Raw genomic sequence first — 15,251 nt, forward strand, 5'->3', positions numbered from 1 at the left:
CGTCCGGTGGGCGCCACTCGCAGCGCAGAGCCTGGGACGTCCAGAGCGCGGAGAGTAGTCCCAGCTCCGGCAGAGAGCGATCCGTCTGGGTAGCAGGGGACTTAGGCGCCGCCATCCTTGAGAAAGCAGCTGTCCGGAGAGCAGGCATCCTAGATCTGTAAGAAACCAGCCGTCCGAGAAGCTACCGATTTCAGGCGCACGAGAGTGTTAGACTGAACAGGAGGGTAACAGAGGACCACGGACTCTGAACCGTCGGGAGCTGCCCCTGGCTCAACTCACGGGGGGACCTCCGCCTTGACGGAAGGTTTGGGGAACCGCAGCACTGAGGCGGGAGCCCGCAGGGGCGGGGGTGCCGGGAGCAGCCGTCGGGGGAATCCCGATCCAGGCCCGAGCCCGGCCACCGCCTCCGGGGTCCGCGGAGAGCTCCAGGCCTCCGCCGCCATTGCGCCCAAGAGTGAGGAGGATTTGCTGGCCCTGGCCGCGTCGCGGCTGAGCCGCCGCAAGCGGGTGGCGGGCGCGGCCGTCGGGGTGGCCATGGTGCTGCTGCTGCTGGTGGCCATTCCGCTGCTAGTGCACAGCTCCCGCGGGCCGGCACACTACGAGATGCTGGGTCGCTGCCGCATGGTGTGCGACCCGCATGGGCCTCGGGGCACAGGATCCGACGGCGCGCCCGCCTCCGTGCCCCCCTTCCCTCCGGGCGCCAAGGGAGAGGTGGGCCGGCGGGGGAAGGCAGGTCTGCGAGGGCCCCCAGGACCTCCAGGTCCCAGAGGACCTCCAGGAGAGCCGGGCAGGCCAGGTCCCCCGGGCCCTCCCGGCCCAGGTCCCGGCGGGGTGGCGCCCCCTGCCGGCTACGTGCCTCGAATAGCTTTCTACGCTGGTCTGCGGCGGCCACACGAGGGTTACGAGGTGCTGCGCTTCGACGACGTGGTGACCAACGTGGGCAACGCTTATGAGGCGGCCAGTGGCAAGTTCACCTGCCCCATGCCAGGTGTCTACTTCTTCGCTTACCATGTGCTCATGCGCGGCGGTGACGGCACCAGCATGTGGGCTGACTTGATGAAGAATGGACAGGTGAGATGCCCCTCCCCCACCTAGCTCCAGACCTGGTAGCTTCCTAAATCTCTCTGCACTCATTACGCGACCCGAACCTCTTTCCCAAATAGGGTCACTAAATCCAAGAAGGCCAGGTGGCCAAGAACTTGGAAATCACGTCATTTGGCTAAAGAGGAATTGGGGGCCAGAGAAAGTAAACGACCTGCCCAGGGTCTCACAGGGCATTAGGAATGGTACCTCAGAATAAGTACCTGAGGACTCAGAGCTTACTACTATCGCTGCAGCCGCTCCTTCACACTCCAACTGTAGACAACTGTACATCCAACCTCTTTGGTATTTCATGCTGCCAATTAGCTTCTTTTCTCGTCCTGTCTTGGGTAGGTCTTCTGGCCTTCTGGTTTCCCAGCTGCTCTGTGGGTGACTGACTGGAATCTGGCTCCTTCAAAATAGAATGGAATCTGGGTTTCAGGCAGTGGCAGTAGGTAGCTGTTCCTGTGTGGGGCATTAAACTTGGCTTTTTGAGAAAAAGGTAAAAAAAGAAAGAAAACATTCGCTCATTTTCCAAGCAGCTCTTATTGCTAGCCCCTGGGCTTGGGACCAATTCTACAGTGGGCCTTACCCTCAGCTAATACTGAGTCGGTAGGCAGAGGTAAAAAATGGTGTGGCAGCTTAGGGGTCAGCCAGGTGGCTTGCCGGAATGGATATGGGAAAAAGAAAGAGGCAAAGGACAGATAAAGCAGAAGCCTTGGACCCTGGCCTAGTCCCTGCCCCTGTGATCTGAGTCGGAGTCACTACTGTCTTGGCTTGGGAGAAAAGCCTCAAAGACTCAGCTCAAGGTCCACGACATGCATAGAGGAAGAGAGAGGCCACAGTGGTGGAGGTGGGGAAAGGTGCCTTGGCCCCTGTAAGCTGCAGGGTGTAAGGTTGGGGCTGAGCTGTGACCTCTTAAATGCCTGTGTGCGATGGGGTGGTTTGACCGTGTCGCATCCGGCCTGCTCATCCCAGCTGTCAGAACCCCAGGTCTTGCTGCAGCAGCCTCCCTCCAAGACCCGCAGACACTGCACTGGGGACTCCTCCCAGCAGAGATGCCCCGGGAAACCAGGGAAAGGGATTGAGAGTGTATCTGTGTCCATATATGGGAGTGAGATAGTGTATTGTGTACGAGAATTAGTGTTAGTGCGTGATGCAAGTGTGTCTGTGGGTGCGGGGTGCAAAAGTGTGCGAGTAAAGGGGTGTCTACCTGCATGTGGCACTGTGCAGGTGTGTGTGTGGTCCATGCCAGGTGTCTGTGAGGGGCAAGGTGGGTAGTCTGTATCTAGAATGTGTCGGTTTCCGAGGAGGCGGGGGCTGCGTGGCTCCCACTCTGTATTCCGTGGTGCGGGCGCTGCGGCCCTGGGGACGGTAAATAGTGATTAGAATAATGATGAATAATTAATGAGTTAATAACCAACCCCCGCGGGACAGGAAAAGGGGGGCTGGAGAGGGGGCTGGTAGTGAGAGGCGAACAGCAGCAGAGGCCAAAGGGCAGGAGAGTCTACCTGTTGGGGCAGAAGGCGACCCCCGCATCGGGGCGCCCACCGGCGGTAGGAGGGGAAATCTAGCAGGGCAGTAATGCATCATCGCACCTTCCCAGGGCCCCCGCACTCTTGAGTACGCACAGACACGCCTGTGCTCTATCACTGGAGGAACGGAATGCAAATTTAGGAGATCAGAGAGGGTTCAGAATCTTGAAATTATCCTTTAGGCTAATTTTATTTTTTTAATGACAATAATAATAGCAAAACCTATACAGCGTTTTCTTTGTGCAAAGCACTGTTCTAACACACTTCACACTCACTTAATCCTATAACCGTATGAGGTAGGCTCTGTTCCTGCCTCCCACCTTATAGCTCAAACTGAGGACCAGAGAAGGCATGAAACTTGCCCCAGTCACAGCAGCTAGTGAATGGCAGTGCCTGCGAAGCACCTTGTCCTTCCCAACCCCTGCAGCCTTCTACCCTCACGTCTCCTTCACAGACCCAGCTGCACCTCCTCGGCCGACCCCTCGTCACCCCAACTTGGCACGGGGCGTGAGTGAGTTGTTCTGTTCTCCGTCACTAGGTCCGAGCCAGCGCCATTGCTCAGGATGCGGACCAGAACTACGACTACGCCAGCAACAGCGTCATCCTGCACTTGGATGTGGGAGATGAAGTCTTCATCAAGCTGGACGGCGGGAAGGTGCATGGCGGTAACACCAACAAGTACAGCACCTTCTCTGGCTTCATCATCTACCCGGACTGAGCCGGGCCTCATCCCCCACATCCCTGCTCACCCTTCGCCTCCGCTCCTCTCCTCACCCACCTTCACCTGGCCCCACCCAAGGCGCCACCCCATCCTTTGAGAACGTGGCGGTGGAGCGGACCCTCCCCCTCTCGGAGGTGGCCTTAGTGGGCGGACTCTTGATGCTCCGGGGTATAAGCGGCTGGGGAGCGGAGGAAGTGCAGAGCGGGAAGCATCCGTGTGCAGGCATGTGATGAAAGCCAGGACAGGGGCGGAGGTCATGCCCTCTCTTCTGCCGGGAGCTAGGGAACAGTTTCACTAGACGCAGCTCCGAGGTATGGAAAGCAGAAAACAGAAGGGAAGCCCTGGCTTTTTCCGAGGGAGAAAACAGAAATAGAAGGAGCCCATCTAGGCAGGAGAAGAGACATTAGGATGGGGTAGGCACTGGTCCTCTGTCCTGACTTCTCTAGCCATCCCCTCTTCCCCTCATCTCCATTTTCAGGCTCCAGGCTCTAGTCATGGCGGCCTTCGTGTGAACTGGAGGAACAAGTTAATTCTTTCCTAGCATTTAAAATTCATCCTGTACAGCCCCCATTTCACCCCGATCCAGGTTAGGCCCTGGGGCTACAGCTGCTGTTGCCTCTTCCAATAAAGTGAAGTTGGAGAATGTGAGTGCCTCTTAACTTGGTGCACGGAGAGGGAAAAAGTGGCTGACCCTGTCCTCACTTCTCTCAAGGATCCCCCACTCTGACTATCATTCTGCCAGAGGCAAAGGTTTATTCCTGGCAAGGCCTGTCTCTGGAGTAGGAGGGGAGTAGCCCAGGGTTTCCACTCTGATACGGGGAAGGAAGGGTACCAGCTTCAGGAGAGCTTTGAGGACTCACACTGTAGGGAGACACCAACTAGAGTGGCACTAACAAGGGAGGATTCCAAAGATATGGGTCTTGTGCTTTTGCTTTCAGCCCAATGCAGGGAGAGAATTCTAAGGAGCTCGAGGCGATGAGTGAACTGTTGATGGCTCCTGGAAGGGACATGATCTCAGGGAGCAAGGAGAAAAGCAGTCCCCAAAGGCCCACTCCCGCTTCCCCAACACACTCAACTCAGAACTTGCTGGGTGGGTGGGGTGGGCAGGAGTGAGTGGGATGCTAGGACAGCTCCTAGGTGAGGGAGCTTGAGGGATCCTGAGAACCCAGGGCTGACATCTAAGCTGGGGGACACTGCCACCTTGTGGGCAATTGGAGAGCAACAGCAGTAGTTGGCCTAGGGCCAGAGGAAAACAGACGTTTGACACTTTAGAAACTTTATTGAAGGACAAAAGGGTGTTGGCTCCCAATCCATGGAGCAGAAAATAAATAAGGGTTAAAAGGGAGGAGCAAGGCAGCACAGGAGTGGGTAGAGGCGGATGCCTCATGACGGAGAGTCCTGTGGGGCAGGAGAACCGACTGGAATAAAACTCTGAAGAGAGAGAAGAGCTTGTTACAGCCCGGCCATCTTTGCACCGCAGCCAACTCTTCCTATTGACCTCCGTAAAGGAGCCGAGGCCGGCCCCCTCCCCACCTCCTACTTCCCACAGGCCTGCTGTGCAGGCATAGCTGGCTGCAGCCTGGAAGCTCACCAGGGCGTCCTGCCATTCCAGCAGCGTGGCTACAGGGTTGGTGCAGACCCGGGTGAGGCCTGAGGGAGGCGCTCGGCTGGTGTAGAAGGCACACTCATCGTCCAGGCGGGCCTCGTGGAAGCAGTGGATGGCGGTCAGACATGATTTGAGGCGCTGCCTCAGGGCTAGGGTTCGAGGCGCCAGACTGCTGAGGTCTGAGGGCCAGGGGCCATGGAGAGTTCAGGGAGGACTCTGGACTCCTAGACTCCCAACCATATACTGCCCTGTCCCACTCTCCAACCAAAGGCCAAACCAATTAGGAACACAGGACTGAAAGCACAGCTCCCCCTTTCTTCCTGCAGGAGAGCCGGGCTGGAGCAAGGCAGGTAGGGGAAAGAAAGCATGGGATAACCTGGTGCGGGGCAGGCCCCACTCCCAGCCAGACGAGCACCTTCTTTGTTCACAACCCCTTCAACCAGCTCCTTACCTGCCTGGCCTGGTGGGGGCCTCAGAGACTGGAGTGAGTGGATAGGGGGGCTGGCACAAAGTGGGTGTTGAGAGGAGAAGGTCAGGGTGGTGGTCGCTGGAGCCCACTGACTGCAGCAGGGGTGTCGGCTGGACTCTGGACTTCTGGGTTCCGGGGAGCAGGCCTCTGATACCCTAGGCTCTATCCTAGGGGAGGGCTCTGGGAGTCCTGTCTGCCCCTGGGGGCAGGCCTGAAGGGGTCCAGGCTCTCCCGGAGGGCAGGGTTCCGGCATCTCAGGCTGTTCCCGGGTGGAGGGCTCTGGTGTCTCAGGCTCCCTCCTCTGGTGGGACTCTCCGGTCCCTGGCTCTGCTGGAGGGCAGGGCTGAGCCACCTCAGGCTCTGCTCCAGGGCAGGGCTCCGGTTCCCCACACTCCTCTGGAAGGTGGGGCTCTGGCTGCCCAGAGTGTTGTAACAGTCCAGGAAGGTGGATAGACCCAGGATTATGCTCTGGGGCATTCAGTGTTCTAGAAATTTCAGCCAGCAGGGGCTGAAGTTCAACCATATCCAGAGAGGAGCCCCCACTAAGGGAGGCACATTTGCCCTCTGCCAGCCCCTCTACCTCCTGTCGCAAAAGCTGTTGCAGGATACTGATGCGCTGTGGGTGGGAGAGAGTACCCCAGTGTGATGTCAAGATGTGGGTGCAAGTCTCGTACGCACACTGTCCTATTCCCATACCCGCCCTCCTCCTGTCTGTCTTGTCTCCAGCCCTGTCACTGCCCATCGGCATCAAAGCTGTTGCCCACACAGGCCCACCTGCATCTTCAGCTCCTGGAGGTTGGGGGTTCTATTGGGATGGGGTCCATGAGTTGCCATGGGTGGCTTCCCAGACCCCTCCGGCAACCTTATACAACTCTCCTGGTCAAATAACCGGACTGCAATCTGTTCCTGCCACATGGGAGGAGAGGGGCCATGTGAGGAAGCCAGGCTAGGGTAGGAAGAAGACTAGTTTGAGTCCCACCCTCATGAGGAAGGGATTAGGTCCTTAATTGAGAGGCCCTAGACTTGGATTAGGAGGGGCAGCAGAGAAGTAGGGAGAGTGGGTAGCTTTTTCAGAGAGCCACCTGCCTCAAAACTGCTGGGCCTCAGGCCCACAGGACAGGGCGAGGATTCTGAGAATGGGAAGGTTGCAGGTACTTACCCAAGGCAGGGCAGGCTCTTCAGGGCAAGGCTGAGGGGAGAGGCCACTCAACCATCGGGCCTGGGACAGAAGTGAGATGCCATAACTCTCCCTGTAACCATGCATTCCCTTCCTCCTGGAGCCCTGGCCTATGCCAGCTACCCACCCTGCCGTCTCTTACCTGTGGAACTCTGGGGGCCGATGGGAGGGGTGTGAACTGGGTTTTGGGGCGGAATGCGAGACGCCGCAACACTGAATATGAGGTCTGGGGAGAGATGGGGGTGGCTGAGCCGGAACAAAACCTGGACCCAGCAGGGATCCCAGCCAGACTGTTCTGCCCTTGCCCAGTCCCCAGGAATTGTGGATACAAACTGGAGCTGAGGGGCCAGGGGAGGGTACACGCTGAGCCCGTCCAAAGGGTGATGGTCGGATGACGGAAGGTGGCACTACTCGGCCAGGGGAGGGCATCAGGCAGGAGCCGCAGCCATCCTGTGAAGAAGGACGAGGTGGAAGAGTGATCCCTCCTACTTTGCACTGCTGTGTTGTTCTTACTTCAGCAGCCAGTGGGATTTTTGTAAGATCTATCAAATCATGGCCCTCCCTTGTTCCTCCCTGCTCCCCACTGCTTTCCACTCACCCCAAGTAAAAGCCAAGGTCTCACACTGGTTTACAAACCCCTACCCAACCTGATCCTATCACCACTGTAACCTCACTTCCTGTCTTTACTCTGCTTCAGCCTTGCCTTTTTGCTGATCCTTAAACACAATGGGCACATCCCCTCTTTTCATCAGTAGTTCTCGTGGCCTGGAACAGTCTTCCCCCAGATATCTGCATGGCTCACTCCCTCAGCTCTTTCTGCCCTTCACTTAGCCACCCCTTCTCCATGAGAGTCCCCTGATCAATCTATTTCAAACTGCAATACCCAATCCCCTTCCACTTCTCCTTCCCCTTCAGTGCCTTATTTTTTTCTTTTACAGATTACTTATCACTATATGACAAACTATATAACTTACATATGTGTTTAGTTTTGTTCCCCCTTCTACAATGTGAACTTATTTACTACTGTATACCCAGAACATTGCTTGGCACATGGTAGCTGGTCAATAAACACTTGTGGAATGAATGCACGAATGTTTTTGGCTGACAAGTGTCAGATCTGTCTCACTCTTGGCACTGGCCTGATGATGATACAAATATATACCAGACTGTGGCCTCTCACTTCCCGGCCTCAGATACGTGGTAAACAGAGGCTGGTCCCCCTTGGGAGAGGGCCTGGACCCATCTGGGGCAAATCAGGACCCAGTTAACATCCAGAGGCCCAGGCAAGGACTGTCTGACTCCACCCACAGTCCTCAGTGCCAGCTGCTGCTGGGGAATTGCCCCATGCATCTCCCCGACTCCCTTCCCCCATCTCAAGAGGGTCCCATCTCACCCTGCTGTGGGTTGTCTCTCGGGTTTCTTTTAACAGTACCCGCTTGGCCAGACCAAGGGGGCCCCCTCCTCCTTCATCTGAGTGAATGACAACTTCATGTTCTCCTTCAGGGAGAGAGGAAGCTAGGAGACAGACATTTTCTGTAGTGTCTGGAACACACATCAAAGGTTGGTACAGGGCTTTGCAACCTCTGAGGAGGGTATGCAAGTTTGACAGCCCCCAGTGCACTAGCAGGGGCAGGGACCCCATCCAGCATCCCTTTGAAGCCTAGCACAATCTCAGTAACCACTCATTAATCTGAACACCCTGAGTGGGTGGGGGTGTGGTGATAGCTCTTAGGGGTTGAGGAGTGAACAATGAGTGGAAGGTAAACCTTGCAGAAAGTGGCAGAGAGAAGGTAGAAATGGGGACCACATCCTTCGACACCAGTGCAACTGGGCCAACCTCCGGACTATCAAGAAGGTCCCTTCCCCTCTGGCTCCTTCTGACCTGGCCTGCCCCCTGAGCCTGCTGAGCTTTCATGTCTTGCTCCCTGCTACAAGCAGACCCCTGCTCCTCTCTCCCTGGCCAGACACACTCACCGGGCTGGACAGGGATCTCCCGAAGTAATCCTGAGGCCTGGCTCACTGAAGTCCTGATGACAATAAGGACAGCAGCTTGCTAGTCACTGAGTACCAAGTAAGAGCTGGGCACTGTGCTAAGTGCTTTACAAACATCGTCTCATTTAATTCTCACAACAATCTCAAATGCTGATACAAACATTATCTTCATTTGACAGATTAAAGAAATTGAACCTCGGAGGTTAGGGCAAGCCTGCACAGCCTTTAAGTGCCCAGAGTCAGGAATCTAACGCAAACCCCATTTATTGCCACAGTCTATGCTCTGGCCACTAAACAAAAGAGATGGCACCTCTCATTTCTTTCCCCTTCCTTCCCCCATAACCTGAAGAAATGGATGTTATACCGAGGACTGGTGATGAAGGCCTGAACCCCATCCCAAGGGCTCACCCTGGGCAGTCACAGGTTCCCTGCCCGGGTTGGTGGGAAGTCCTAAAGCTACTGGAAGGCCCCAGTTCTGAGGGACCCCTGTATGAGACACTGGATCATTCTTTTTCAAATGACCCTCTTCTCCTTACCTGCTGCTGCTACCTGTCTCTTTTCTTAGCTCCTGGAAATGAGGACGAGCAGAAGGGTGAGACAAAGGTCCTGAAGGAGGAATCTGATCCATAGGAGCAAGGGAAAAGGCAGAGTCAGAGGCAGGGCCCAAATCTTCAGGCCCCATCACCAATCCCACATGCCTTGACACCACCCCTTTGGCTCATCACAAGGTACCTTCTCTCCCAAGGCCCAGCTTTGTCCTTGGAAGGAGGTCCCAGAAGCACCGAGTATCAGCCCATCAAGGGCACTCACCAGAGCTTCTAGCCTCTGGGGACAAAAGGTCCGGCCGCGAGGTCCTGGTCCCTCTAGCCTTGAAAAGCAGGAAGCCCTGGCAGGGTCCAGTCGGTGGGTGGGGGTTCTGGGGGCCAAATATGCAGAGGCCCGGGCATGCTAGGACCCCAAAAGAGGTTATCAGCACAGGCTCAGGAATCCCTCCCCAGTCCATCCCAGCCTGATCTCTTCCTATCCTGGCTCATTACCTGGCCCCTCCGGGCGGTGCCTCCCTGGCTCCCTCGAATCAGTACTCTCTGAGCCAAACTGGGCTGGCGCCCAAGGCGACAGCTCTTCACCCCCTCACCTGACAGGATGGTGGCCAGGGCTGCAGGGTCAGCCACAAACTCTATGGTCCCTGGAGCCTCTGCAAGGGAAGAGGAGAAGAAAAGGTGAAAAGGAACAGGAAGTGGGGAGGCTGAGGGGCCAGGGAGCCTAGCAGTCACCCTGAGGTGCAAGAGGGAGCCAAAGAGATTCATGTAATTGAACTCAACTCACCAAACATTCACAGAACTTTACTCTGTGTAAAACACTACTCTAGGCACTGGCGCCAAGAGATGAGTAAGACAAAGCCCCACCCTCAATCAGCTATTATCAAACTATAGAGAGGTAACAGACTCAAGCAAAGCATGGACATGTTATAAAAGAAGTACAGCAAAGTACTAGAACACAGAGCAATTGATGCGGGATGCTGCAAAAGACTTTAGAAGAGATGACATTCTGCTGAAGGAAGGAAAGGGCTTCTAAGAGCAAAGAGGTTTCCAGGAACAGGTACTAGGACTTATAGTAAACAGGGGTGGGGGGTGCAAAGCTCCCAAACTCCACTGCACCCAACCCATTTTCCAACCTAGCCAAGGAGACTGTTTTCAAGCCTTCAACAAGTACCTGTCTGGGGAGGGAGCCTAGGCCCCACATTTTGTCCCCCAGGGCTAGGCCTGAGCTCCTCCAAGGGATTCCGGAGCTGAGTGCTCCCCACCGATTTCTCTGATTGCTCTGTTTGAAGTGTGGCTTTCGGCCTGGTGCCTGCTGAGTCAACGAGGGGAGGCTGAATACTGAGCTTCTGCACCAATCTCTGGGGAAGAGGAGAACAAAAAGCTGGGGCTTAGCGTTTGGGTGCATTGCTGGTGTGTGCTGCCTCCTTGTAACTACTGTCTTCACCCCTCAGGCCGCTCTTACCCTTGGATCTTGGTTCTCCTGGTCCAGGGCGCAGAGTTTGGCCGTGGGGAGAGGAGGCCGTCTTTGAGAGCGAACGGGAATCTTGCTAGGGGTGGGAGATACACTCCGGAGGAGAGGATCCTTCGTGGCTTGGAGGGTGGTCATGATGGCTACAACCAAGACGGAGAAGAAGGCAGGGTCGGGGATCAAAGGTCAGCCAGTTCGAGGCTTGGGTCCTAGCTTCCCTGATACTCTCACCTCCGCTCAAATCCATGCGCCCATAAGATCCGGTGCCTACAAGGTCGCTTTTCTAGGCGTCACCTCCTGACACCCGGAGCCTATTCTTTCGCCCCAGGACCCCGAGCTGCCTCTCCTCCCTATGAGCCCCCGCAGCCCTCATTCCCTCCAGGATTTCCATGCCGCACCTCCCCTGGAACCCCTCAGAGTCGCCCCCAATGCCTTCGCTATTTCGCCGGACTTTGTGGGCTCCTGCTGCAGATACTTCCCCAGTTTGTAAAATACACCAAGCTCCTGATTGGCTCTTCTACGCTCCCGCGGAGGCGCATGACGCATGACTCAGCTGTCCAATCCACAGGCTTCGGAGGCGGGCGCAAAAGAAGGACTAGTGGTCGAGCCGCTTTCTGGCCAGGAAAAACCTGACCCGACTCAATCAGCCAATCCGAGAGCGGAGCGCGGGGTGGAAGGCGGGGAAAGAAGAAGGAGCAGACCGTTCTGAGGCTGGGGAAGGCGGGGCGCTCCAAGTCCGGGGACAACGGGCGCCGTCTACTCTCGCGAGGTCTCGGGACCGGTGCGGAATGAATCAGTCTCGCGGCACTGTGGGGAGGGCTGACCTCCTGCAGGAGGCTGGCCGGCGCCCCTGGCCGGACTCTGACCGGAGCAGGGCGGCAAACTTTGGGGCCGCCGTTCCAGACACATTATATGAATTGTCTGCACGTTGTTTCTGGGACGAGGAACTGCCTCCAAACAGGCGGAGAGGGCTGGAAAAAAGTGAACAGCCAAACAATGACAAAAATGAAAGGATACAATCATTTTTAAACTGGAGCCTCACGACTGGTGAGGTGTAGTCTCCATTTTAAAGATAAGAAACAAGACTCAAAAACTGTGTCATTGAAACTCCTTCAACACAACAGGCCTGGAGGACTGGGGAGAGGTGTGTCACCTGCCTGTTGCTGGCAGGCAAGAGTGTGACAATGAGGGAACTTAGAATACCCCGGTTAGAATGGAAGGGGTTAAACTCAAATGGAAGACGGGAAATGGGCGATGGTTTCAATTGTATAGGATTCTGGTAGGTTCTTCCCCTGACTCCAGTGGTTCCTGTTACTGAAGCCAGAAGCCTAGGAGTTATTCTTGAATTCCTCTTTCTCTTCCCTTAAAACTCTCCCTCACTCTTATTAATTTTACCTTTTAATTATCTTTGGAATTCATTTACTTTCTTCCTTTTCATTACCTCTACCCTGATTTCACCTAGAGGATTGCAAAAGCCTCCCACCCTCCATTCTCTCTTGCTCTCCACGTTAATACAGTCACCACATAGCAGCTAGAATAATCTTTCCAAAATGCAGATCTGATCATGCCACAGTGCCTTGACCTCTCCTCACTCGAATTCCCCATCTTGTACCACTTACCTCCTTGTTCTCTGCTTTCCAACTCCATTGCCTCTTCCAGTTCCTCAAATTTGTCATATTCCTTCTAGCCTCTCTGTTTGGAATACCTTTTTTGCTTCCACTTTGCCTATTCATGCCTCCAAATTGATGTTCACTGTTACTTCCTATAGAGGCCTTCTTTGAACCCCTCTACTCACAACTCACCCTATTCTAAAAAAAAAATTCCTTAGTTATGTGCTCTCAAAGAACAGTGTTTCCTCAGAGCATGTATCTCAGTTCATCAATGTGAACATAATGTATCATGTTTATTAAACTTGATCTCTCCTGCTAGACCTCCATGAAGGTGGTGACCTTTTATTTTTGGCTCACATTATATTTTCAATGCCTTGCATTGTACCTAGCTGTAAAGGTGCTCAGTGTTTGTTGAATGAGTCAATGGATGAATGAATAATTGATCAAATGAATGCATGGAGTGATAGGGAAGACCTCCAAGAAGAAGTAATATTTGAAACTCCTCTTTAAAAGAGAAATCTATTCTAGTCACTTGGAACAGTGCTTGCAAAGGCAAGGAAGCAGGAGAAAAATATGGAGTGTTCATAGTATAGTAAAGTAAGTCTTTAGGGGTAGATGGAACGTAGGACAGTAGGAAATAAAACTAGAAAGATGATCTGACTTGAGGGAAGGGGAGAGTCAGTCACCTCATTTCACTAATAGGTACTATGAACGTGCCAGGTCCTAACTACTAGATCAGCAAGGATGGCTGACAAACACTGTGTGCCTACTGTGTGTAAGGCCCTTTACCAGACATTTGGGATACGGGGAGGAATAAGGCTGAAGGTGAAGGATGAGGATGCACCAGGATGGAGGTTGTCTGCACAATAGCTTTATATGATATTAAGGTTGTCAGCACAGAGGGTGAGGATATAGCTCAAGTGGCAGAGCACATGCTTAGCATGCACAAGGTTCTGGGTTCAATCCCCAGTACCTCCTCTAAAGATAAATAAACCTAATTACCTACCCCCTAAAAAAATCTAAATTAAAAAAAAGGTGATCAGCACAGTGCAGGTCCAAGTTCACACCCCCCCAAACTTGAGTTTGTTAGGCTACCCAGAGTAGATCTTACACACACACACTGGTCAAATTTGTAAGCAAAACTGAATGATACACCTTTCGGTGAGCAAAATATTTATGCCTGCCCCTCAGGGCACTGCCTTCACAGAGTCAAGGTACAAATGAGACTGATTTTATATTGTAAAAGTCTTTAAAAGAGCCAGAGTTCAGAATATCTGCCACACCTATCAGAGCGTTCAACCTGTTTTCTACACAGCAGTCAGAGTGACCTGCTTCTGTCTGTCTTTGCTGGACCTTGCATATGGGGAGGTGCAGGCCACGTCTCTTGTTTTATCCTGTCACCCCTCTTCATTCCCTATCTGATCTCCTACTCCTCTCCCCCAGAGACACCACTCTCATGTGATTGATGTAAGTTCTTAACTACACGTGTGCTTATAAATGTGTAGGGTTGTATATTTCTTTCCTATTGCTGCTGTAACAGATTGCTACCAATTTAGTGGCTTAAAACTGTACAAGTTTATTGCTTTACAGGACTGAGGGTCAGAAGTCTAAAATCAAGATTTGGCCTGGCTCCATTCCTTCCAGAGGCTTCAGAGGAGGGTCTGTTTGCTTGCCTTTTTCACCTTCTAAGAGGCTGCCAGCATTTCTTAGCCTGTGGCCCCTTCTTCCATCACTCTGTCCACTTCCTTCTGCTATCACATCTACTATACACTGACTCCCTGCCTCCCTTTTATGAATACCCTTGTGATTACATTGGGCCTTCCCATATGATACTGGATAAATCTCATCTCAAGTCCTTAACCACATCTGCAAAGTCTCTTTTGCCATGTAAGGTAACATTCATAGCTTCAGGGAATTAAGATATGGACATCTTTGTGAGGGCATTATTCAACCTACTGCAGGTTATTTAGTGTATGTGTTTTTAATTTGCGTAAATGGCATTGTCATATAATTTTATTTTTACTTTTTTTAGTCACCTCTGTTTTTAGGATCCATCATGATTGCTATATATAATATAGTTCATGCTTTTAACAACTACACAGGATTCCATGATAGGCATCCATCATACTTTGCTTATCCATTCCCCACTTCCACAGATTATCTTATGTTGCCCACTGCGAACCTGTTCAAGAATTTCCCTGGGACATACATCCAGGAATGGAATTTCTGAATCATGAATTTTACACAAACTTAATTTCACTAAGCACCTCCAGGTTATTTTTCAGAAAGTCTGTAGTTGTTTATACTCTTAACATTGTTATTTGAAAGTTACTACCTCTGTCCTCTCAACATTTGATATTACACAAGTTCTGATGGGTATTCAGTGGACTGTTGGTTATTTTAAATTGCATTTCTCTGATTAGTAGTGAGTTTGAATGTTTTTTTTTCCATTCTTTATTTTTTAATGGAGATACTGGGGTTTGAACCCAGGACTTGTGCATGCTAGGCAATGAGCAATCTTCCACTGAGCAATCCCCTCCCTCTGTGAGTCTCAATGTTACTTCATATTCTTATTAGCCCATAGAGCTCTCCTTCTGTGAAATGCCTATTCATACACTTTGTGCACTTTTTTCCTATTGGTTTTCCTGTCTTTATTTCTTTGACTTATACAATTCCACTGTATATTCTGCATATTAACCCCATGTCCACTTTAGACACTGCAAATATTTCCTTTACATCTGTAGTGAAATATAATTGATTTTCTATCTGGCAACCTTAATGAACTCTTGGTTTTCCTAGTTTCTCTATTGATTCTGTTGGGTTTTCTATAGACATAATTATGTCTTCTGCAAATAAAAACCATTTTATATATTCCCTTTCAGCCTTTTGTACCTTGTTGAGTTTTTTGTTGTTTTGTTTTGTTTGATGTTTTTGAGTTTCTTTCATCATTGTATAGAACTTCCAATATTATATTTAACAGTTACAGTGCCAGGGCAAACTTGAGTTGTGGGAAACCATCTAAAGTTTCTCCAAAGAGTAGCCTTTCTTTTC

At 52.4% G+C, this 15,251-nt stretch overlaps 2 protein-coding genes across 10 annotated transcripts; one reads left to right on the forward strand and one right to left on the reverse strand.

The window, feature by feature from the left end:
* The first annotated feature begins 534 nt into the window (after positions 1 to 534).
* Positions 535 to 3,448, forward strand: C1QL4 (complement C1q like 4). Its single transcript, XM_015238088.3, has 2 exons — positions 535 to 1,071; positions 3,154 to 3,448. Exons 1-2 carry the CDS (start codon positions 535 to 537, stop codon positions 3,331 to 3,333), a joined length of 717 nt encoding a protein of 238 aa, XP_015093574.3. The 3' UTR covers positions 3,334 to 3,448.
* A 1,154-nt stretch (positions 3,449 to 4,602) lies between these two features.
* Positions 4,603 to 11,067, reverse strand: TROAP (trophinin associated protein). 9 transcript variants are annotated; one of them, XM_072972853.1, is made up of 15 exons: positions 10,989 to 11,067; positions 10,585 to 10,733; positions 10,294 to 10,480; positions 9,618 to 9,775; positions 9,391 to 9,528; positions 9,117 to 9,199; positions 8,563 to 8,615; positions 7,982 to 8,103; positions 6,922 to 7,038; positions 6,731 to 6,814; positions 6,571 to 6,630; positions 6,186 to 6,317; positions 5,394 to 6,027; positions 4,928 to 5,121; positions 4,603 to 4,767 (listed from the first exon to the last, which is right to left on the reverse strand). In XM_072972853.1, exons 2-15 carry the CDS (start codon positions 10,726 to 10,728, stop codon positions 4,720 to 4,722), a joined length of 2,154 nt encoding a protein of 717 aa, XP_072828954.1. In that variant the 5' UTR covers positions 10,729 to 10,733; positions 10,989 to 11,067; the 3' UTR covers positions 4,603 to 4,719. The 9 variants fall into 9 exon arrangements, 6 of the variants coding, with proteins under 6 accessions (XP_072828954.1, XP_072828953.1, XP_072828956.1 ...); XM_072972852.1 differs by having other exon boundaries at positions 7,982 to 8,130; XM_072972855.1 differs by lacking the exon at positions 6,571 to 6,630 and having other exon boundaries at positions 7,982 to 8,130.
* Positions 11,068 to 15,251: the final 4,184 nt, after the last annotated feature.

The sequence above is a fragment of the Vicugna pacos genome, chromosome 12 (assembly GCF_048564905.1).
Source record: "Vicugna pacos chromosome 12, VicPac4, whole genome shotgun sequence".
NCBI classification, from domain to species: Eukaryota; Metazoa; Chordata; class Mammalia; order Artiodactyla; family Camelidae; genus Vicugna; species Vicugna pacos.

Coding starts and splice junctions, on each gene's coding strand:
- C1QL4 (XM_015238088.3), top strand. CDS start 535: ATGGTGCTGCTGCTGCTGGTGGCCATTCCGCTGCTAGTGCACAGCTCC. Junction 1,072..3,153: donor ACTTGATGAAGAATGGACAG/GTGAGATGCCCC, acceptor CTCCGTCACTAG/GTCCGAGCCAGCGCCATTGC.
- TROAP (XM_072972852.1), bottom strand. CDS start 10,728: ATGACCACCCTCCAAGCCACGAAGGATCCTCTCCTCCGGAGTGTATCT. Junction 10,481..10,584: donor AGGAGAACCAAGATCCAAGG/GTAAGAGCGGCC, acceptor CCTCTTCCCCAG/AGATTGGTGCAGAAGCTCAG. Junction 6,631..6,730: donor CGGCCCCCAGAGTTCCACAG/GTAAGAGACGGC, acceptor CTTCTGTCCCAG/GCCCGATGGTTGAGTGGCCT.